This window comes from Larimichthys crocea, unplaced genomic scaffold (assembly GCF_000972845.2).
Source record: "Larimichthys crocea isolate SSNF unplaced genomic scaffold, L_crocea_2.0 scaffold288, whole genome shotgun sequence".
NCBI classification, from domain to species: Eukaryota; Metazoa; Chordata; class Actinopteri; family Sciaenidae; genus Larimichthys; species Larimichthys crocea.
In genome coordinates this window covers 109,661-134,346 of record NW_020853787.1, presented here as the reverse complement: position 1 = coordinate 134,346, position 24,686 = coordinate 109,661, and the positions used below count along the sequence as shown (strand labels likewise).

The window sequence follows — 24,686 nt, the reverse complement described above, 5'->3', positions numbered from 1 at the left end:
TCATTATCAAATCCAAACTGCGCTCTGTGGCGATGCACAGAACAGTTCCTCATCACGGAATTAGATAATGCATTATGCATACATTACCTCAGACTCATTTCTCCCTCGGATTACCTCATCTCCATCTGTGCTCCTTCCTTCATTTCTGTGCTCTCGCCTCCCTCTCTCTGCAGAAACAAAGCTAAATCCAGCACTGACACTCGGTGACTGTGTCCTCGACAGAGGTGACAGAGCACTCGCGAGCAGATGAAGATTCGGAAATCTATTTTCGGTCCACGAGAGGGAGGAAAAAAAACGGGAGCTCTGATTTGTTTTGGGATGACCAAACTATATCAACTTGGAAGAAACACATCGACCGAGATGCACGGCCGCTTGTTTGGGGGCTGTATATTTTTGTCAGGCGCTCCTCTCAAGATATCCGACACATAAGCAGAGCGCCTACATTCAGCATGGCTCCGTTTCCATTCAATAAAAACGGCACAGGGAGATCGCCGCATCAAGCATGGACTCAACACTTAGAAAAACCATCATGATCTTTAAATAACTTCACATCCCAGGAAGACGTATGCATGCAACGCCGCACAGGATGTGGTTAATAGTGAAATCACGTAGGTGCACACACACACACACACAGACACACACACAGTGTCCAACCTGTTGGGATGTGGTTGAGCGCTGATGTCTTCAGAACCTCCAGTGGCTGCTCCTTTCCCAGGATCCCCTCTGTGGGAGAGAGAGCACACTCCGCTTCAAATATGGTCCGCAACATTGAGACGAGCTTCCAGCGACAAAACCTGCTAATCAGGCGGATAAGACCACAGTAGTCCGAGTGAGCGAGAGAGCGAGAGAGTGAGCGTGCGAGCAAGCAAGCGAGCTTCAGGTCATCTGCAAAGCTGCGAGAGCATGCCGCGGTGCCGCTGCTGCCACCCGAGCGACCGCCTGATGATACATGACCGGGTGAAAGCGCGGGAGCTGTGAATTTAAGCGGAGGAGAGGTGCTCTAAAATAAGCTGGCGATCTGAAGGGACGCCGAGGGAGCAGCCTCCATCAGCTCGTCTGTGTGTGTGTGTGTGTGCGAGTTTTAGAGGAGGGATGTTGGGGCTCGACTGATACTGCCTGTGCTCAGCATAGCAAATGTGGCTGGCAGCAGCAGCAGCAGCAGAGAGGGATGAGGGGCGGGTGGTGGTGGTGGTGGGGATGGAGAGGAGAAGGAGGAGGAGGAGGAGGAGGAGAGGGAGAGAGGTAAAAATAGCTCACCCTTTTGTGTATAACAGCACATGCACACACACACACACACACGCAGACACAAAGACACAGCGCTGCGTTTGTGCGCACATGCATGCGTGTCCGCGGGTGTGTGGATGTGTGCGAGTGTGTAGGCTGTAATTATAGTGGCAACATGAAAAGGCTTTTGTAGCTGCCGAGCCCTGGGAAGACATGGCTATAAAAAGCAGAGCGACAGAGAGGGGGTGGAGGAGGAGGAGGAGGAGGCAGGGGGGGATAGAGGTAAGGAGGAGAGGGAGGCGATGGAGGAAAAAAAAAGCGAAAAAAAAAAAGGGAGGACGGGATTGACATGCAACGCGGCTGCACACGAATCTCGACGTGTATTTTTAGTAATCACACGCACCTGATCGGTACACATATATATATATAAAACATACATCGCGTGCACAAGCATACAATTATTTCTTTTGGATGGGAGATGAAACGCCGTGTAAAATCCCTCTGGAGGAATAAAAAAGAGGAAAACAGGCGAGCGTCTCACTGTGCGTGATCTATTTCTGGAATTCTCTCTGGACCAGACTGGCACAACACACACACACACACACGCTTAATTAGCCATGAAGCTGGAGGATGCATTGCGTGCTGATTATGTGTGTGTTCGTCTCGCACCACCTTGAATGAATGGCTGCTGCACCCCCACCACCACCACCCTCCCCTGCGAGGACATGATGGGTGTGGAGCTCCAAACATCACGTTCGGTCCTGCTCAAACAAATCTCACACACGCTTTATTTACTCAAATCTTCCCACCAGATATCTCGTTTGTGATGCCGAGTATTCAAATCGGGAACTTTTTGGCGCGGGTCAAATGTGGCGGTCTCGCCGACGTGTTGGATTTCATGTAAGGGGTGAGGAAATGTTGCGAGAGAGCAACCTCTCCAAAACAAAACAGCTCCACGTCGGTGTTAGTTGATATCTCTTGACGAGTTTATGCAAATGGGCCCCGGCCTTTGCATTGGAAATGAGGCGTGTGATCACACCTGTGGCCTCGGCTTTAAGTGTGGGGAACTGAGAGAGGGGACGGATGTCTTTGTCTGCGGTTAGTTAGACAAAGCGAGTGCGCTTTCAGTCCAAACCGCACAGTTTGATACCTGAGACGCACGTGGAGGGAGCACAGGTGCGTACAAACAGTGATGAACAAACCGCACACCCGCACGGGAGAAGGGCCCCGCACACCTTGGCAACAGTGTACATCAATCTTGAATGTAGCCTAGTTACCCAGCAGCTCCCTCCCTCCTTTCTTTCTTTCTCTCCTCTCTTCTTGGTCCCACTGGGTAAGCATCGGGAGACGGGGAGCTATAAATAGCCTCGACTAGCCTCGGGCGGAGAGTCAGTCGACTCGAGCTAATGCACATGCATGTTATGATCTGCACTCTAAATGAGGAGGGATGCAGCAGTAATGAGCTAACTGGATGGTGGACAGCTCTGCCCGCTGCATTGCATAAATGTAGGTTTGTGACAGGCGGGCTCGCGCCCCCGGACTGCCTGCATGCTGTATGTTGACAGAGGCCTTTGTTATGTGGGAGAAATGAGATGTCTGTCTGAGCCTCGGTGGCGTTTACAAAGAGCGACGGTGACAGAGAGAAAGACAGGAAGGATGCTCCAGCCTCATTACATTCAGGGCACTTCCGTTCTGGCTGCTTTCGTCCAGGGTGACTCCGGCGAGCAAGGTGAACCAGACAGGAACAATACGATTAATCAAACACGCCTCTCCTTGAAGAGCCTTTTCCTCTGGGGTCGCAAATTTGCTTCCCGAGGGCAACGGCTGACGTCATGGCGACTGATAAAAAGAGAATGGGTGACCCCTGTGTGAGCCGCCACCGGTTTGAGTCCCGTGAACAGTTGGAAACGGCCGCCTCACCCACCCTCGCTTCACGCCAGAGGAGTCGGAAAAACACTGTAACACAATACAGTCTGGCGTAAGTGCTTCTTTGTGATTTGATATGAGCTCACAAAGGTCCAAAGCACATTAAAGTCACGAGGTCAGTAGACCAAAAAACTACGACTGCAGAGATTCTGGAGACAGAAAAACAAACAACTGCACAGGAGTGACGGCTCAATTCAAGTGTTGCAACGCCTGTGCAGCTCCGGTTCATACATCCAACACGACTGCGACTGTTGAATAAGCATTTGTACGTGATTCATTAGCTCATTTATAATTTAAAAGGAGAGAACCGCTCTTCAAAAAAGCAGCTGCGGCTCCAATAAGAGAAACAAACCAGAGTCAAATCGAAGTGGAACCTGTGAGAAGCCGCTCGGACTGCGAGCATCCAAAACTTCAGAACCGCGTTTCTAAACCAGGGGCGCTACCAGGAATTGGGCCCCCTCTGCGCAGCTATTCTTTGGGGCCCCTGGAATTGTCTTAACATTCCCCCCTGCTCTAAACCACACGGGTCGTGCAGTGAACGGGGTTTCCCGGTGCGTTCGGGGAAAGGCTGTGCAGCAATAATTCAGTATAGACGCATGAATTATTGAACTCACATACACTATCTCTCTCTTTGGGCGTTTGTATGATGATGGGGGCCGCACATGGTTGCTAGGAGACTTGTGATGTGACTGTAAAGCCTCGATACGTGAGATGACAGTCGCTCTTGCATGCAGAGTAACAGGTGCAGGGAGTGTTTTTGACTTTTGATGATCGTCCTCCGATCACAGTCGTCTTTTTCCTCGATGCCCAGGCCAGACATCCGCGCCTCCCTGACAAGTCCCGCGGAGCACGATGTCAAAAGGCACAGGGACACGGCTCTGAGGCGGCGGTGTAAACCGTAATTGCCGCTGACAGCTCGTTGGCAGAACACAGTGTATCCTGTTTCTCAACCGGGACGAGACAAAAGACACGGGGACAAAGGATGCGTCCCATTCCTTTCATTAGCTCGTGTTCCCTCTGTGCTGTTTGTCTTCTAACACCAATTAAAAACAGAGCTTTTCCAATACACCAGGACATCCACCCTGCACAAAGGCCACGATTAGGAGTTTGTTTTTAGAGGGGGATGGGCGTAGCGGGACGAGATGGGTGCTCGCGCCCCATTTGCACAAGGACAAAGCAGAGCTTGTGCATGTAGAGGGTCGGCCACTACACAAGAGACTCCCCTGTGTTTGTTCTGGGATGCACTGTTACTCATGTCCAGCCAAGTTGGTGGCACATGGGAGGACAGGACTGGCCGGCTCGTACGGGAAAAGGTGCGGCTTTGTGGGAACACGCCGCAACGCAGGTGCCACGATTTCGGTAATTTGGTTTTGTTGGATTTGCTGATTGTTGAGGAGGCAGAAAACAACATGTCGGCGCAAGTCGGACAAAAACGTGACACCCTGGACGAGGTTCATGCTCGTATCACACTGACGGGGCTGCACACAAAAGGAGGCGGCGGCCGTGCCGCGCACGCACTCGTCCCGTGCTCCATTTTTAGCCGCAACGAGCCGCTCGATCGTGAAGAGCAGAATCAACACGGGAGACCAAAAATAATGATTGTTAGCTCGCCATGCATGCACGTGCACATATCTTGTGTGTGTGTTTCTAAAAATAGACTCAGGGATAAGCCGGGCCCTCTTTATTGCAGTGAAAACTTTTAACCCCTTCACCCCTGGATTTAAGCGTGCATGTGGATCAGAGGATGAAAAAAGGGGTCAATGCATGAGAGGAAATGTAAATTTAATGCATTAAACATCTTTAACCTTTGGCCCTACGCTCACGTCTCTATAGGCAGCCTCTGCAGAGACGCTTTTACTTTTATTTCACTCCAAACTTTGGAGAGGGAGACTGATTAGAAAGCTTACTTTTGACATACGCCCAAGGAAACCACAGGCAGCTCTACTGGACCGGTCAGGAGTTATGCCTCTTGCTCAAAGGCACCCAAGTTTCCTCACTTTATCTTACCGGGGAAGTGCTTTTCATTCACTTTTTCTACTTACCAGCCAGTACAAGCCAGTGATCTTCCAGTCCCAGGTCTGTTCCTTAAATCTCTATGCCACCACCGCCCCGTTAATAGTATCTGGCAGGTGTAATAAAAAGCAAATCCATAATATAGACTTATAGCCATCCGGAGAACTGTGTGCGTACTGTACTGCAGTGTTTATCAAAGACTGGCGTTAGATGCAAAGATAGTTCTGACGGGCTGTGAAATTATTCTGGAGATTTAAGTGAGATTTAAATATTAATTTTGATGTAAAATGTCAAAAATCCTGCACCTGAAACGTACGACGAGCCAGATACAAGACCGTCAGCAGCGAGGGGCGATGGTGCAGGAAGCCGGAGTTTTATTAGAGCCTGCACTAATAAACCTGCAAGATTAGTTTTTGGCCATGACAACAATTACCTTGAGAGGGCTAGACGTGGCCTCCGGGATTTTTTATCACTTCTCAGAGGACGAGTACGGACGAACACGGCCGAGCAGAGAGGTCACGACCGTCAGAGTTTAAAACCTCCCATTTCTTAAAGGTGACACCAGTAAAAAACTGTTTGTGAGTGCGTACGTGTTCGTACTGCACGCCGTGTCCCTCGTGAACGTTATGCCACACCAGCAGCAAGGGGAAAACCCTCCACCGGGGCATCTACGTGAGTGTGTGTCACAACCTGACGTCAGCGGCAGCCCCTCGCCATTCCTGACAAAACTCCCAAATAAGATATTAGAGGCGCACTCACTCGTTTCTGAGGCTAAAACCAAGTGGCAACCTGCAGAAGTGCCAAAAAAACTGCAGTTCCTCTAACGTCCACTTGAGGCTGGCTCCAGAAGTGAGTCAGTCTCCATAAGTCCCCATGTTTCACAGCAGAAATAAACATGTTTACAGCCTGGTACAAAAAACAGTTTTGGTCTCTGTAGCTAATTTCCCCGTTCATGACAACTGTACTGAGGGTGAATTTATATACAACTCACCTGTTCACATTATATTAAGGCTTAAAGTTATGCAGGATTAAGAGCGTGGACGCTTTGACTGACAGGTGGACGGCTTGTTTGAGCAACCAGGCATCATTCGGCATTAGATTAGCCTGGAGATGCCAACCTGTGGGTGATGTCACGGATACGATATTTATACAGTCTATGATTCGGACGCTTGCGTCTTCTCACACTGTATATTTTCATTAAAAACTATATTATTCAATGGATCTAATGTGAAAACAACATGAACAAACATAAATCTGATGTTATCTAATCTTGGGTACTCGCCCAAACGATGCAATCTCGTGACCTTACTCATTACGGTTTATTTTACTTTATCTCCTCACTGTATTTTTTTTTTTTGCGTGTTTCAAGGCTGTATAAACCTAGAAACTGTTGCGCTTGTAACCTAGATACTACTAAGCCTTCGAGGAAAGGAGCACTGTGTCAAGTTCACCGGTTCAGAGCCATAAAAGGCGCTCACGCCCACGCAGATCTTGCAAAATAAAGCAGTAAAAATCTAACCTGCACACGGTTTACTGCCTGCTGGTACATACGCTTTTGTTGCTGGAATGTCAGTTGCTAATTTTTTTTTTGCATACAACAATGTAAAGTTCAAGCCGCTCATTCACAAATATCATTTACTGTACCTGGCACTTACACTTACTGGCCTCTGTGTGTGTGTGTTTGTGTGTTTGTGGATGACTCATGTGCAGAAACAGTTCCTGGAAAGCTAAGACAAAAACAAACCACTGCCAACAAGTGGCATCACTTTCCTTTTTTAATAACACACTGTAACACCTGAGGAGGAGCTGCGAGCAGCTCGTCCGGCCTGCATCAATTTCATGACGAATCACCTGAGGTGAAGCCGGTTTCTGCTCGGTTTATGAAGCCGATAGATACAGAGAGAAAGACGGGATCTCGATCTCTCATACATCTTATAGTGATCCTAATAGATTTGTAGCCTTTGTAGGTGATGATAAAATATATTCTTGTGGTCCAATGATTACAGGGACCTGCTGAGGTTTGTGTTCGGGAAATAACATTTTATTTCACTGATTAACCGGCTTTATCGAGACCGGCGCTCCCTCACTCTCATTCACTGTCTGTCGCTCAACCTCTCTCAAACCAAATTGTTCGTGTCTTCACATTGGGGCGTAAAGGTTTAGGAATAAAGCCAGAATACAGCAGGTATCAGGAGTATCAGCTTAGCAGCTGCAGCATGATGTCGGGTCAGTTTTAACCAACCGGACACCTCTGCAGCACGGACCACCGCATCCAAAAAAACTCTTCCCCGACTCAAATGAATGGAAACAAACATGATTACCACGTCTCTAAATGTTCGCTGTTCTCGGAGTATGATGTTGATGATCAAACAGTTTCTCACAGACAATCTTTGCTCACACAGACAGACACGTGGGATCTGTGTAGTCTCGCTCTTTATCCGGATAGAGGTCGACCCAGATTGTCACCAGGAACTGATAAGGGTGCTTCACAGGTGACCCTAACCACAGAGGGGCCCCTCGGAGAATCACGAGAACGCGGCTAACGCTTGATGAGTCTGGACGTTTCCAAGTAAACGACAATAAACGGCGGCAATGATTCATAAAGCAAAGACAATCATTAATTGACTTTAAAGGATTCTGCAGTGGGCGTTTCCCCGAGCAGAAACCGCCGTGCTTCGACCAAACACTCACACGACAAGCGCGAAACAAATGTGGCCGTGCTGAACGTGCTAAAGCTCTCGGTACACACTCGAGTAATCACTCCTGTGCAAACACTCTGTTTGCTGATATGATGCCCCCGCAACCAAAAAAAAAAGGACGTTATCAGGCTGACCCCCTTTTTGTTCTGGGAAACATAAACCGACAAAGAGCTTTACGTTTCACTTTTCTAAGAAGAGATTTACAGTAAATGATATTTAATCTAAAAATCCCAACGCTGCCGTAATAAACCAAATGAGTAAGTGCATGCTTGTAAGCTCATTTACAGATTACAAAAAAAAAGGGCACATGAGCATGCACACTCTGAACACACACACACACACTCACGGCTTTACTTAGAGGGCTGGTACATGATTGCAAATAAGCGCAAAGCGAGCTCAGGAAAGTTGGCAGCTTTGGATCGCACCGCGAACACAAGAGTACAACAAAGCCGTGGATCTGAAAGTCTCATTGTTCACCCCCGAGAAACAAAGCCAATCTTGTTTAATTACACTCGATATAAATGAAAAATTCAATTGTACAGTGGCGGCGGCAGACAACCTCGATGCAACCTGAAGCCACAGGATCAATTTTCGTGCAAAAGAACAATTTATAACTCCTGTGAACTCCCTCTGCGTCGCCACATTTTTCACGTCTTCAAATGTCTCCTGGCTGCTTGTTTCTGCCTCTCTCCGCGCACCAGCATCCAACAAGTGCGTCTCCGAGCTGTCATTCAAACCGGAGAGAGAAGCAACACCTCAAATTGACGCCCACGCTTGGCAGCGCTCTGAGGACCGAGATCGTCTCCTCCGAAGAGGGAAAACAAGACAGTGAGAAACAGCAGCTGCAGGTACACGAGTCGCCTCCGCTGGACTCGGCTGTTCTTTGATTCGGGGAGAGGTGAGAGAAGCGGGTTTCTCACCCCGACCTGTTTGGACCTCGAGAGGGAAGCAAACTGTGAAGATGAGGCAGAGGAGGGGCATTAAAAATGGCTATTTCTCACCATGTTTTGACACGAGTGTGTCTCATCTGTTGAGAGGAGGGCAGGGATAGAGAGAGGGGGACCATGGACCACGAGCCAGTCAGAACCGGGTCGCTGCACACTGAGCCACCAAGGCGGCCCTGTTTATTTATTTATGTATGAGTTATTCTGCGAATGAATTTCCCCAGTGTGGGATCAATAAAGTCGAACTTACCTAGATTTAACCAAACGTATCTGCATGGACGTCCACTCACAGCCTTAACTTGTACGAATCTTAAATAATTTAGGACTTTAAGACGCGCTTTATCATTCTTTCAGATTACTAAACGTGTGTGCTAAATGTGCTCGGGGAAAACAAATGAGCGCAGGGACAAACTATGAGTCTGCATTTCTAATAATAAAAGAGCCCAGGAACAAATCTGCATTCTTCGACTTTGAACATCTAGAAAATGTGAAATAATTTAACTCAAAACCCGGAAAAAGTGCCAATATACTGTAAATATAAAAGTGTAATCATAATTTATATTATTACGTATGTTATTCTGCATTAAGGCGAGGTTAATTCAATGTTATCATCATGTAAGAAACACAATGTTTTACTGAATATTACCTCTTAACATTTAGTCGCTTTGCTGGCGTTAATCACTCTTGAAATATTGTGTCAGGATTAGCGGGGCTTTAATTTTGTTTGCAGAGGAGACAAGCGAACGAGTGGAGGACTTATAACTGTTGAGCCGCTGTTATATAACGAGCTCGAGTCCTCTCTGGGTGAAACTCAAATAGCATCCACATGTGCGACACACAAGATCCCCGCTCCACCCTCGGCAGTGTCAGTGATGGAGATGTCGGAGGGTTGAGGGCGCCGGCTGAGGTTGGCATCTCTCGTGGGCCCGGGCGGTTACCTCAGCTGTGGTATTTATAGTGCGCACACACTCCCAGGTGTACAAATAAACACGGTCGACACTGTCAGGTTACGCGCCGACCGGGGGCAGGAGACTAACCTTTTCATCTGCCAGCTGCTCGCAGAATTATTCATCAGCAAACCGAGAGCTTGATTAGGTGTCAAAGAGGAAAGTAGACTCTTAATGAGCTCGCGTTATGGACTTTTTCTCTCCCCCTCTGGAGCTCATTCATATTGAATCAAGCCAATTAACAGTCATAAGACCAGATTAAAATGTTTTATTGCGTTTTAGCGAGTCTGCGTTGAGAATGTTCACATATATCAACGCGGCAGCAGACGGAGTTCCCTTAATGTGCACTAAACTCTCATTACGCCGCAAGATTCCTGACGCGGGAATCTTCAAGATTTCATCGAGTGTCACCGTTAAAACTCCGCCTGAACCTCAGCACTCACAGCAGAGACACGCACAGTCGGTTACGTGGTGACTCGTAGGTGTGAGTGTGACTGTCGCCCCGCCTCTCGCCCGAATGTTCAAGTTTCACTGGGAACGGATGGATGGAACGAAATCATCAATCTGCACGGAGTAGCTCGAGCTGACAGGAAGCCACACTCACAAACGGTGTAGATTTCCAAAATAAAACACCCTGTGCAGACTTCAGATCGTAGAAACAGCCAAACAATCTAACTACGAATCATATTTACGTATTTAGAGGCACATAAATAAAGAAAAAAGACCAAATCTGAGAAAGTCTGGCAGGCAAAATGCCTCTTCTGGTCGCAACGTGACCCTGATGAGGATGAGCGGTCACAGAAAATAAATCACGATGAGCAACAACAGAACAAACTTCCAAAAATATGAACGAACGAGCTGCACGAAGTCAAAAGAATCAAAGTTAGACGTGAGATTTAGTGAGCAAAGAGTCACGGAAACATTCAGATGTAGATCTTACCTTGGTGGCTGTGTGATGTCATCGCTGAAAGCTAGTTCAGGTGGGTGTCCACGCAGTGCGGCAGGTGTGCACCCAGCTTAAAGTGTGTGTGTGTGTGTGTACTGCAAAACAGATGTGTGTTTGTGCAGATGTGATTTACAGAGCAGCAATCAGGAGGCTGTAATCCTGCCAAAACTGTGGATGTCCGGCAGAGTGTGTGTGTGTGTGTGTGTGTGTGTGTGTGTGTGTGTGTGTGTGTTCAAGCTGATCCAACGCTCGGGGATGGTCCCTCAAGAATCCCCTCAAGGCTGGAAACAGGAAGCAGACGTCCAGCAGCAGCAGCAGCCAATCCCCATGAGGCTTTCGATTTGGCTACTCCAGTCAGAGGCGGCCTCGCTGTCTAGCACCGGAACCGACCAACCTATCAGAGAGCAGAAAGAAAGCGCCGTGTCACCGCTGTTCTTCAAATAACCTGACAAAAAAAACAGTGTGACGGGGACATGTTAGTGCAGCAGTGGAGTGGTACTAGTCGAGTGGGAAGTGATAGATTTATAATGTCCGGTTGTTGGTGGTGCTCGAAGCTCCAAAAGCTTGGATCGCCCCGAGCGTACGGGGCAGAACCAGGGACGACTTTGTCGTGATATGAATTTAACGTGGAGCTCGGTGAGCAGCCGGGTAACATGTGACCACCTCCTGGATCATCTGGTTTCACTGTGCAGAGATGACCATGACTACGTCAGGAGCTGGAGAACATGTTGAGTCAAGTGAGGCTCAGTTGGTAGAGCATCCGCCCCCGTGTACGAAGGCTCAGGGTTCGAATCCGACCTGCATGTCATTCCACATCTCTCTCTCTCAATACAATAAAGCCTGAAAAGGCCACGACCGAGGCGATGCTGCGCCTTCATCCACGTGTCTCGTGTGAACTCCTCACTACAGATTTTACATTTGTGAAAGTGATATCAGTTCAAAGCATCAGGAGAGAAAGAAGCGACGGATCGGTCTCACACACAAACAGACGGCTCATTTTCCAGTTATTTATAGTATTGATCTGTCACTGACAACAAGTCTTGGATTCCACTTACGGTATAGAGCTTGATAAGGCTCGCTCATCTGTAACCGTTAAAGGAAACGCTGACAGGTTTACGTCCATGACTGCGACTAGATTTAAATTTTAAACAATCTGAGCCTGTAATTAATGATTAGAATAAAGTATGGATGAATAATAAACGTCTCCATCTGTGTCAGATGCCAGAGAAGTCCGGCTCATCGTTTATCCTGAATCATGACAAATAATTCAGTCAATTCAGTTTTTACGAGGCCATCACTACCGACAACTCTCAGATGTTTTTTAATATGCAGAATTCTGCGACCACCGTTAAAAAAAACCCGACCTCAAGTTCGACCTCGTGCTTACACTGCAAGAAGCTGTAAACCCAACCGGGCAATAAATTGCTTGTCCCGGGCGTAGTTTCACTCAGAGATTAAAAAAGGAAAAAACATGGGAAAAAAGTGAGTTAGTCTCGTGGACGTGAGCAGAAAGCTCGACCTGATAATAAATAATTGTTCTGGTCTTTGTTTTCGGGAGCGTCGCCCTCGGTTTTCCTTCGAGCCCGGAGCGAGAGTGTCAGATGAAATCACGGCTCGAGCCCAAAGCATCAAGGCGACTTTACCACCACGGATAGACAAAACTGCCCAAGGGCGAGGTGGAGGGTGGAGGGTGGAGGGTGGCTGGGGCATGGAGGGGTATTGTGCATGTTCACGCCCTTGTGTGTGTGTGTGTGTGTTGGCAGAGGTCTCAGAGGTCCTCCGAGGCTGGATGGATGCACATGTGTGTCTCAAGACAAGAGGGCCAGACAGACAGTGCAGCCGGAGGACAAAATGCCCCCACCACCACCAACACCACCCTAAATAAAAGTCGGTCACTGCACACACACACACAGCACTCTTTACGCTTTGTGATGGAGACGCAAGAGCAAGCGAGGAGGGGCGGGGAGGCGTGTGCTGACACTCCACGGGAAAAAAAAAAAAAAAAAGGGGACGAGGAAGGAGGGGTGGGTCAGGCTTCATGCAACACCATTCTCTCCCAGGGCGTCTCATCTGTCTCGGGAGGGGTGTTCATGGCTATTGTCCCCTAAAAAAAAAAAGCTTGCATGATGCAGGGTGACAGATCTGAGGAGGGGTGGAGGAGGTGGAGGGGAGGGGGTGCAGCAGCCCTGAAGCTCAAAGTGAAGAAAAAGAAGAAGAGTTACAAACTCACATTTCCTGCAGGAAAACACTCTAATGTAGCTTTTTAAACAACTCTGACGCCCCCATTCACAAAAAAAAAAAAGATTGACGCATGCAGAGAATCACCACCGCCCATCCCGAAACCATTCACACTCTTACGCAGGCCTGTGCCTCCGTTTTTACGCATTTCTCCTCCTCGGCTTTAATAACGCGGGTACAACAACACACACAGGCCGAGCTGCCTCTGTGTGTGTTGCATTCAGAGCTCCAGGCTTTGGGCCGTGCACTATAAATAGCTCAGCAACAATCGGCATAATAAACATCGCTTGTCCACCACCTCCTCCCCCCCCCCTTGTGTTGCCTACACACTTCCCGCCCGCTACAGCGCAACAAACCGTATGGAAACGCGCAGACAAACGCGTGAAATCCAAAACAGCCGCGGTCAGGACAGGAGCCTGGCGGAGAGGTGGAGCCGCCAGGAGCGCGGAGCGCAGCGGAAACTTCAGCCGGACATTGTTTTGATGAATCCTGTGTGTGCATCGCATCCCTTCTCCTGAATATCAACATCAAAGCTCGGCCACACATTCACGCACAGAGGCACCAGCAGCTCACCTACACGGGCCAGGAGGAAGCCAGTCGTCCCAACGCGCGTCCCGCAGGGTTTCTATGCCGCTCCCATGGCACGCTCATGGGCTTTTTTCCTCTCCGAGCGCAGGAGGGGGGACGAAGAAATTCATCTCCTGACAGATTCCGCCATACTGGATTTTTGTTACAGCCCCAGCGTCACATGGAGCGCCCCTTACTTTACCAGGGGCGGGCTCAGAGCCGCTGCTGAAAATGTGATTATCTGCGGGGGCACGGCGTGATGCGTGCGTGCGTGAGTGCGTGCGTGCGTGGATGTGCGGTGCCTCTCGGATGAAAGGTTGTAAACAATCAGGAAAAAGTCTCCTGGGCGTGTCCTGTGGTAGAGGAAGAACTACTGTGGAATAAAACACTACTTTAAAACTATTATTATTATTATTATTATTATTATTATTAGCTTTATATAAGACTTAAAGGTCTGCTGTGCAAGATTTGGAGTATTTATTGCAGGATTAGTGTGTAATAACCTGAATATAAATATAATTCTTGTGTTAAATTTAATTTAAATTAAATAAATCAGCCCTTTAATTTAAAGTGAGAGGGGTCCTCTTTTACAGAGTCCGCCCTTTTGAACCACAATTTTGTACGGTGGCCCACAGCTGAAAAACTAAACTGTTCAACCAGGGGTCCGTGACCCCTAGGGGGCCCTCAGAGGTACCGCCAATTTTTGTCATAATACTTGACAATTTTCACCAAAAAAAATAAATAATGGTGACTGTGCGGGTGCAAATCATTGAGCAACTATAAACAGTGAAGGCGTTTGCACTCCAGTTGGCTGAATCAGTGAATTATCAGTCAATTATTACTTGTGTTTTTATTTTATCAATCATAAACACATAAGGGCTAATAACCCAGTATATAAATAGGTTAAAATAAGTTGAATAAAGTAAATATAAAACTTATTTTAGGCACATTATAATTTATTTTTTCACTATACCGGGAGTAAAAATCACAATATTTGACTGTGGACACTTTATTCCACTGTAGTATTCCAACAGGCAGTGTCATTACTTTGTTTTAATAACTTTATGATGCTCTACATTTACTGGAACTGCTGCATAATATTCATATAGGAGCCTGTATGTCTGTAGTAAACAGTAATGAGATTTTAATAACATTTTCCTGCTCTATGGCATCATTGTTACAATCCGGAATATTGTCATAGTCTCTTATCTCGTGTTTCTATAGTGACTTTTATCCTTTTTACTAAGACTCCACATTGGAATTATTGTTGATTTATTGTAAGCATATTGTTCCACTATTGTTTTTAACGGTAAAACGGTTGCCAGAATTTTACCGTAGTGAATACAGTCTAACTTTTTCTGCTAAAGGATATTAGTACTGTTGATTTTATGGTTACGGTTGGAGTTATTATCCATTTTGGGATGTAACGGACATGAAAATACGACATGAATGCCGTATAAAATAAAGCTTCTGCCAGGAAATATTAGTGTTTTACTGCACAGTTAGTCTCTAATATAAAATACTACTGCATACTGCCATATAAATACTGGTTTTGAAATATGTCTGTTGTACTGTGTGCAGTGAAACAGCCATATTTCATGATATATTTGATAACTGTCGTGGTTTTTCGCTGTAAAATCTACAGACATTTTGTACAGTGATATCTTTCTGCTGTGTTTTTTTTACTGTAGCGTCTCTGCCAATTGTCTCTAATTGTTTAAAAGCAAATAAACTGACATTAATCTACAGATTGAGGGTTTATTAACATTAAAGGAAGGCGGGAGAGAGCCTCATATGTTGTCTTATTACATCATTGGCATCTACAGCAACATTACCAACCTTTCCTTCCATTATTCGACACTTTCCATATCCAGCAGCAAAACAAAACAAACGTTTTTATCCAATTCTCGCTCATTGCAACATGAAACGCCTTCCACACTTCCTCCTCTAATCCAATCTGCTTTCATTTCCATTACTTTATATTTGATTTTGCATCTCCGCAGCCACCCACAGGCGAATCTGCGACACCAATGCTGCTTTAGCAGACTTGATTACTGTGATATGTTAACCAGTTTCTATATCGGACTACATCTGCAGGCGGAGACAGTGTTTTTATTCACCCAGTGCAGGTAGACTACACAGCTCGGCTGCGAGTTAAGTCTGCTCTCATACCCCCGGGCTCCTTTGACGGCTCAGTGAAGTTCACAGAGAAATTTTTTGGATGCATTAGATTCTGGGCCTGAATGAACCGGGCCAAGTTAACAAAGAGGAGAAGAGGTTCAAACATGAGCACACTTCATCACTGCCAAGATTTGTGTTCGGGTGCTGCACGGCGAAAGAAAGAAAGAACTGACAAAGAAGACCATCTCATCTAGCACGACGTCAGAGGTCAGGCGCTCTCCGGTATCATTGTAACATCTTCACTACGTGTAGGAATTTGTTGGTATGATTAATGTTTCCTAACCTGTGTCGCCTGAAGACCTCCATCAGATCCCACCCTTCGTTTTCCAACTGCGTTCACTATTGATTACATAAAACTGGATATTGTGTTTGCGCATGATTGAATAGTTTAATGCATGAGAAGAAAGAATTCAGCTTGTTTCTTCATTAATCCAGTGTTTTTAACTATATTCATTCATATCTGACTGCACTGTAATTTATATTCTATTATTTTAATCTTGTATTTCTTTATTTTGAATTTAAATGTGCCTTTTTCTATATTTTTATATCTTATCTTAATGCCTTTTATGTCTTATGTAAAGCATTTACCACTTATCCATCACTTCCGTTGTTTATTCATAGGGTTAGGTAAGTAAGTTGGAAACTTTCAATGGGAACTAACAGGAATAAACCAGGAATTTACATAAGTGAAGCATGGCCATCAACAGGGAACTTAAATATAGTTGTGGAAAGTATATTTTAAACATTTTCTTAAAGTTATATTTATAAATAAATCTGTTGAAATGTTTTATTTTGCAAAACTGGATATGATACTTTGTTTAAATTACCCCCAATTTCTAGTTAATTCCCATATATTTCCAAAATTCCCCAGCTTAACTTCCCATGGAAACTTCCTGCCCCTATTTACTCTCCACTTTTAGCTTAAACTTAAACTAAAATATCTATTTTAAGCATTTTCTCATTACAATTACTTAACTGTAGCTATAGTTATGATAACACTTGTAATGGCAACACATAGCGAGTGTTCACGTGTTAAAGCTTTGGCCGGGTACAGCCTGGACAAGTTCAGTTCATCACAGGGCAAACTTAGAGTCACCAACTAACCTGCATGTCTCTGGACTGTGGGAGGAACCCAACAGAAAAGCTCCAGCTGGGGTTGGAACCAGAAACCTTCTTGTGAGCAGCATAGCAAAACCTAGACAACATGAGAAGTCGTGTTAGGTAGTTACCCCTGGTCTCACGTCAATATCACAATAATATTCACAGTTTCATTATTATTTCTCCTGTTGCAAATACCGTCAAAACTCTTTAAAATTATTTTGAATCTCAGCCCCATTGTTGTTGTGCATTTATTAATTGAGGTCACTCCTCTTTTGGAGTATGGAGGGGGGACAGACTGTAACGAGTATGGAATTGTTGAATACAGAAATGTCTTTATTCAGCAGACTATCACAGGTATACAGCAAACCAGAAGATGGTGACAGAGAAGTAGATCCAGGTGAGTACGGCAGGTAATGGATGTGAGGAACTCGAGAGAAGACAATAGTGCAGAAGTTCTCAAAGAGTATGATTAAGGGGAAATGGAGCAAACTCACTGCTGGTGAAACTCTGACTGGACTATGGTTCAGATGAGGACTGGGTGAGGATCCAGATCTTGAGAGGGAGGAAAACAGGCAGGCAATACTCGTAGTCAGGGACGGAAAGCTGGTGGATTTACCGGGGCAGAGAGGTGTAGCAAAGGTCGGAGGCAAGTTGGGTTGATACCAGGTAAGCAGTCCAGGAACAAGTGCTGGAGAGTCAGGCATGGGAGCAAAGACAATCTGGCAAAGAGTGAGAGTGGCTCACCTGGCTGCATATATGCTGGCTTGATTGGAGATTGTGAGCAGGTGAGAGCAGTTCAGCTGATGAGGGGTGTGGCTAAGCAGCAGAAGATCCTAATTTCTGTGGATGAGCTACAGATCCTGAATCCATCTTAGAGGACTCTCTGATGTTGTCTCTTTAGGCCTTTAACTGTGCGTGGCTGCAGACCTCCTTCCTTTTGCTAAACCCAGAGAATGCTTCTGTTTACATACCGGACACTAAATCGACCAAACCTGCACCGAAAATGTCAAAGCTTCCATTCCTGCCTCTAAAAATTGGCCATGCTGTTAATCCTGCATAACTTTAAGCCTACAGAGACCAGAACTGTTTTTTGTACCAGGCTGTAAACATGTTTATTTCTGCTGTGAAACATGGGGACTTATGGAGACTGACTCACTTCTGGAGCCAGCCTCAAGTGGACGTTAGAGGAACTGCAGTTTTTTCGAGGCTTTTCACAGCTGTGGTCATTTTTTCTGGGGAGGTATTTGGCCACAAATCAAAGGATTTGCACAAACTGAGCTGATGGTGACGAGTTAAGGGATTAACGAAGCTGTTACAATTAATCCTGAGAGTTAAACGTCCATTCATTCATCTGAACTATTCCAGCTACGAATGTGGTGGACGAATAAACCCCCACGGTCGGCTATAAAAGCAGATTAATGCGAAGACTTCTGTGTCTGTTGCAAAGCGTTAAACAACTTACACGGCCCTGTCGTCACATTCAGAGAGACGTATATGTCATTGTGACACTCTACACAAACACACACAGGGTTTGGACTCGTTCTGTCTTGGCCGTCTGCATCTGTGTTGTTTGCCTGTATGACGCAGACACGCTTAAAACACGCGGTGACAAAAATGTGTGTATACGTGTGCGTGACTGTGTCCAGAGCGGTGATGTCAAAGCAGGGATTAGATTGGCTTATATTGCCCGGAGCGACACGTTTGCTATTCCATGAACATCACACTCAGACTGTTAGAGTAGCCATCACCTCCTTCAGTTTCAGCTTTGTATCCTTGTATATGCAGCCTTTAAAAGTATCTGCAGCAAAGTACCTTACATGGCTCTGGTTTAAAAACACAGATCCTGAGTAATGATGTTCCAAAAATACACCATGTTTTTTGGCCGGCGGCTGGAAAAGAAGCAGCAATCAGGCTCGAAACATCAACAGGCGAGAGCGTGTACGGCCTGCGCAAACTACCGCTCTGCTCACCACAGCAGACACATCACACACGGGCTGTGGACCAGACCTCTTGCAGTACACACACACTAACTGGCTGTTAGTGGTTTGAGAAAGGAAGCCGTCATCTCACCCAGCGCGCTCCCACATGAGTCAGACGCAGCGTGCAGACAAAGCAAAGGCAAACCTCAGCGTCATAAAGACGTTTTCGCTTCGCCAGCAAGAAAGGAAACGCTTCAGCGTCTCGCGGAGCATGTGACGGGGGGACAGCGCAAGGACATTAATCAGTGTTATTAAGCCCTTGTGCGATTTGCTTGCTCAAATTTTTAAAAAATGAGACGTGAAATCTTTCCAGGATGCCGTGAAACTGGAGCGTTTAAGGAGCCATAAAGAGTTCTTGTTAAAAAAAAGAAGCAGAGTCGAGGCTTCTTACAGTCGAGCCAGTTGGTCTAAAACTTTCCATCAAAGCCTCGCTGAGCTGCATGGAGTAATTACCTCTCACACAGCAACAGCTCCCAGGCCTTATTAATGATACAGTGTGTGTGTAAAGGTGCATGTAGTGCACACACACACACACACACACACACAGTAGATGCCTTGGTCAGAGTGTGTGTGTGTGTGTGCCTATAAAGTAACAGCACCCCAGAGTGTCCTGCTTTTTCAGACATAAACCAGCTTGCCTGAGTGATAAACCGAGAAATGTTGTTATGACGGGTCGCTCCTGGTCTCTGCTGTCCCGATGACGGCAAAGAGAGAAGCCCACCCAATGTGCTGTTCCAGAGCGCCGGGGTAAAAATAGGCAAGATTCAGACGGCTGAAAACTGGAGAGCAACCAGAGCGAGAGGACTGAACAATCCCGACGACCGCTGCTACACCTGAAGGCATCGGTCCTGTCACCTTTAAATGCAGCTTCCCGACCCGGCAAACACATTTTTACATCATCTGAGCTTCTTCACTGGAAGACGTGCTCAGATATTTTACTTAAAAGGTCCAGCGTGTCAGTTTTAGTGGCATCTAGTCACTGATTGCAACCCTCTTACTGTAGAAACATGGCAGTTTGACTTTGTAGATATAAAGAGGTTCGTTCTTATTTTCAGGTCATTAAACACGAATGAAAACATAGAATAATATATTCTGTAAATAGATCTGACACACTGGACCTTTAAATACCAATGCAACGCTGTAAAATAATGGACAAAAGTAGTGACGCCACGCATACGTCGTCCATTCTTTGTACTGTCAGTGGTTACACCATATGGGAAGTTCAGAGGGGAACTGCAAACAACTCGTGAACTTTAGAAACATGCCGGCTTTTTTGTGGCCTTGTGGCTTCTCATATGTTTTGTACTCGAAGTACGGTAGAAGCAGAAGTAGTATAAAATGGAAATACTCAACTAAGTGCAGTAAATGTTGCTCACAGGAATCGCAGAAGAAAAAGACAAATTAATTTCTTTCTAAGCTGTGATTTATGTTTCACTGGTTGTGGTCGCTCAGGGGACTGAATCACATGTTTTCTGAGGTCAAACCAACTCATGATCTCCTCTCTGTTGCATATATGGTATTTCCTGTTACTCCTGACCAGAGACTATATATATACAGTCTGAGCTCCTGACTGGGATTAAACCTGCATGACTTTATTCAGTCATGTTGTGACTGGTGGTTGATATTTTCTGGATTTTATTCATGAATCACGCTGACTTAAGATGACGCAGAGCCTTGAAGTGTTGTTTTTGTGTCTCATGAAGGTCTAACTGCCGTTTCAAAGGGTTCCACTTGGACTTTATTTGCCATGTTTTGTTATGAAAACAAGTTAATTTAATTATAAAGAAAGAAATATTCCCTCTTGGATCCAATATTTGTATCGTTTTTCAAAATCTACCTCTACCCACTGTTGTAGAAATTTAGAAAGCTTGATTAATATTCCCAAATTAATCCGACAATGTTAGCGGCTTTTAAGTTATGTGAACAGGAGCTGAATGAAGTCCTTTTCTGGCACGACGGCCAAAAACGAACGAAACAGATTGATGAAATAAAGCCGCTGTGACCAGCGTCATAACTAATGTCTTCTAACTTTCCAGCGTGAACATTCAACGGCCTCTTCCAGCGTTACTCATAACCCAACGGAGAGTTTATAAATCCCTCACTCTCTCACTGCAGATTTAAAACGTCTAAATAACGTACACCCTGATGTTTCCACATCTCACCACATCATGAGACGGTTGTATTTTTCCAGGGGAAGGCTTGAAACGGAGGGCCCGGGCAGCCAGTAAAACTTATTTGGGCATGCAGTCCCCTCCCTTTGCAGGCAGCATATAGCAAGAGACATAAAACCCCAAAAACCTGAAGTAGACAAACTGTGTTAAGTGTTCATAAAATATCTCTGGCTAGGGAAGCTTTGATCAAGAGATTAAGGAGGAGAGGAGAGCTCTGCTCTGCTTCTAATGTTATTCCACTGGTTGACTGCAAGTCTTTGAAACTCTGTCATCTCATTCCTTCCTGGCAAACAGAGGTCAGAGGTCAAGCTTGGGCAAACCTGAAGTTGACAGGGATTTATTAGAGGACATTTCAGGAGGGTGCTAAAGACATTTCAGGCTTGATTTCATGGAGCTGGTTTTCAAAAACAGTTACACAGAGACAGATTTGCTCGATAAAATCTCTGTAAAACATCGTCACTGTCCAGCTGCTAAAATCCAGATGAGAGATGCTTGATGGAGTCAGTTATTTACCTTCAAATATCGAGAAAACTAAACCCTGATTTTTAAAAGGACCAGTCTGAAAGAGAGAATATGGCAAATGTATGTTTTCATTTGTTTATGATCACCTAAAAAATATCAATTATTGTTACCTTAGAAGCAGCAACCTCTGTTCTCTGATAATAACCTGTCCACTCAGTCCTAGTAAAGCTGAAGTGTCGATTTTTATGAAGGTAAAACTGAGTTAGAAGAGTTTGCGGTTGTTAAAATTGGAGACTCAATGCCTGAAAATACCTCCATGGATGTGAAATGAAGTGCCAAAACAGCTGCAGTTCCTCAAACGTCCACTTGAGGCTGGCTCCAGAAGTGAGTCAGTCTCCATAAGTCCCCATGTTTCACAGCAGAAATAAACATGTTTACAGCCTGGTACAAAAAACAGTTTTGGTCTCTGTAGCTAATTTCCCCGTTCATGACAACTGTACTGAGGGTGAATTTATATACAACTCACCTGTTCACATTATATTAAGGCTTAAAGTTATGCAGGATTAAGAGCGTGGACGCTTTGATTGACAGGTGAGTGTTGTTACAGGTGGCTTGTTTGAGCACAGGCTCATCGAGCCAGAGCCTGAGCACCGAGCATCAAATTTTGTATTTGTGTTCTCATTGATAAATGCATTTTATTTATTGTGTGGTAGTAATTGTACTTTGTACATTGCTTAACCTTTGCTCTGGTAATAATAGACATGTAAATTACAGTTTTGTGACAGAACGAGTGTCTGAACTTTCAATTTACTATTCACGACAAAGAAGGCCACGGCGCGTTAATCAGGGAGAGAATAAAAGAGAAATGATTTCTGTTGGAACATGGGGAACGCAGCGTACTCCTGTTATAAGAAAGAGGGGAACACATCACGGTCAGACTGCAAAGGGACATATTATTACTGTCACACAATGAGGAACAATTCACAGCGATACTTTGAGAGTGAGTAAGTGCACCAGCAAGGACGTTTTCCACAAAAATAGAAACTGTGCAGGGGAAAAAAAGCAGATTATTCTGCTGATGATGGAAGGGAAGAGTAAGAGGATAAAGGTCAAACACAAGACAAGAGTTATTATTATTCTAGCAAACTTGTCAAACAATTCTGATATTTTTAGTACTAAAGAGTTTAACAGTATTTGGACTGATATACGTGTTAAGGGGTGTTTTAAGTGATAATTACTCACCTGGCTCAGTGGTGCAGGTGTTGTTTGCGTGGCTTCTCTCCGGGTACCAGCTTCCTCCTGCAGTCCAAAGACATGCACTTAATAGGTTAATTGGTTCACTACAAAAAATGTGTGTAATGTCTTTTCATCCAAGTTTTAAGGTGCTAACCAAATAAAGTCATTACTTTAGTTTAACAAACCCATTACTCTCCTTGTGGAAGCTAATTCTTGATCTCCCGTCAAACACACAGTAATCAGGTGAATATCTCTTCGCTGAGATCGGCTAATTATGATTACCTCGCCTAAATTTAGACAGAAGTGACCTTTTTTTCACAGCAGCAATTTTGACCTGAAACAGTAATAGTGTAAACACAGGTGTTACCAATGATACTAATTAAGTCTCTGTTCCATTCAGGTCAAACCAAGACCGAGAGAGAGTTGACTGTACAAGTAGTACTAACTGTACACAAAAATAGGCCAAAAAAAACAAAGAAAATAGTAAAATAAATATCATAAACATAATAAAAATACTAATACTAATACTAATAATAATAATAATTCAAAATCAGCCACATTACACAACCTTTAGTGTAATAATATGCAGTTTTGTACCTATTATCATCATTTATCATGCAACTGAAATAGTTAGTTGTCTCGAAAAAAGACAGTTTAATTTAAAAAACATAAAAACAGATTATTTGGGCCATAAGTGGCCCAAATTAGGAAAGCCAAAATTATACCAAAAGGGAGTCAAAATTCACCCAAAACAAATTGTGGACTTCCATAAATGTCCCAGAAGAGCCCCAAATCAGCTGTTCCCGCTCGCGCCCAATCTTCTGGCATGCCATAAACATGCCTTAACTCAGCCATATATTGCTGGCGCCTCCTTATCTATTATGGATAACCTTAATCATACCACAGTTAAGCCAAAAGGCTTTCTTAATGCCAAAAGAAAGCCTAAAAAAATGCCAAATGTACGCCATAATACAGCCAAAATATTTGCTATCTGGGTACCATTGCACTGCACGTGCAAAACTTGCATAAGTTACCTGGCGTAATTAGTCGTGCTTGCTGGAATCGAGCGACGTGATTCGTGCTTTCTGGAATAGACCGCCAAACGATTCCATGGAATTTAAACTGAATCTGTAATCGGTACATTGTCTTATTAAAGAAAATGTATACAATACTTTCATCTTGTTCAGTTTGTCTGCTCTGGGCTACCGTAGAAACTCGGTGTTTCAATATGGCGGCCTCTGTGAAAGAGGACCCGCCCGTCTGTCGATATAAAAAGACTCAAAAACTAAAATATTCTTATTTTAAGGTGATTAAACACGCGTGGAAACAAGATAAAAGATAAAATGAAGCTCAGAAAATGGACCGTCAGCTTGTCTGGGCAGCGCCGCCATCTTGTGGACACGGACGTAAACAACAACCACGTGACTCCTCCTCCTTCTTCACGCGTCATCACCACGCGCCTCCTCCAGCCGCAGCAGCGTGACAGAAACATGTCGGAGTTTCACGTGACGTTTAAACTCTGATTAATTAAACACGCACGCGACACTAACGACTGTCCGCGAGGCAGGCTGCAGCCTGTGTCCACGTGCAGGACTCCGCGGTGAGGTAGCGTCGTTACTCGTTACTTTTAGGTAGTTTAGCTTCTGGCTGCTAACGGCTGCTAACAGCATGGACGGCGCGGAGGAGCTCGAGCTGCACGGAGACGAAGAGATCATTGAAGTGATCGAGCTGAACGAGCAGGAGCCCGGACCAGGTGAGTGCAGGAGCGGGACTACACCTGCGACTACACCTGTGACTACACCTGTGCCTACACCTGTGAGTGTCAGGACTTAAACAAACACACACAGTCACTATATTGGGCACACACACACACACGAGGGATTTACATACAGGTAGAGACATAAGTACAGTTTAAAAGACAAGAGACATGACAGGTAGACTCACAAACAAACATAAATATATATATAGATATATATATATATATATATATATAGATATAATATAAATAATAGTATGTAGTTATGTATGTATGTATGATTGTATGTATGTATG

General features: G+C 45.1%; 2 protein-coding genes across 8 annotated transcripts in view; one reads left to right on the top strand and one right to left on the bottom strand.

The window, feature by feature from the left end:
• LOC104935066 (histone deacetylase 4) overlaps nucleotides 1-17,723 on the bottom strand; it is a 47,552-nt gene extending 29,829 nt beyond the window's left edge. Inside the window, exons 1-5 of one of the 7 annotated variants that reach the window (XM_027276065.1) lie at nucleotides 17,531-17,723; nucleotides 17,281-17,338; nucleotides 16,790-16,880; nucleotides 10,694-11,093; nucleotides 655-723 (exon numbers count right to left, since the gene is read on the bottom strand). In XM_027276065.1, the coding sequence (XP_027131866.1) occupies nucleotides 655-723; nucleotides 10,694-10,715 (91 nt within the window). In that variant the 5' untranslated portion in view covers nucleotides 10,716-11,093; nucleotides 16,790-16,880; nucleotides 17,281-17,338; nucleotides 17,531-17,723. Of the gene's footprint in view, nucleotides 1-654; nucleotides 724-10,693; nucleotides 11,094-13,510; nucleotides 13,754-16,789; nucleotides 16,881-17,280; nucleotides 17,500-17,530 lie in introns of those variants that run through there. The other 6 variants (XM_027276069.1, XM_027276066.1, XM_027276068.1 and 3 more) reach the window with 6 other exon arrangements.
• Nucleotides 17,724-24,077: 6,354 nt separating this feature from the next.
• Nucleotides 24,078-24,686, top strand: part of aamp (angio-associated, migratory cell protein) — a 4,575-nt gene continuing 3,966 nt past the window's right edge. The window contains exon 1 of the mRNA XM_019262579.2: nucleotides 24,078-24,387. Coding sequence (XP_019118124.1) covers nucleotides 24,303-24,387 — 85 coding nt within the window. The 5' untranslated portion in view covers nucleotides 24,078-24,302. The remainder of the gene's footprint in view (nucleotides 24,388-24,686) is intronic.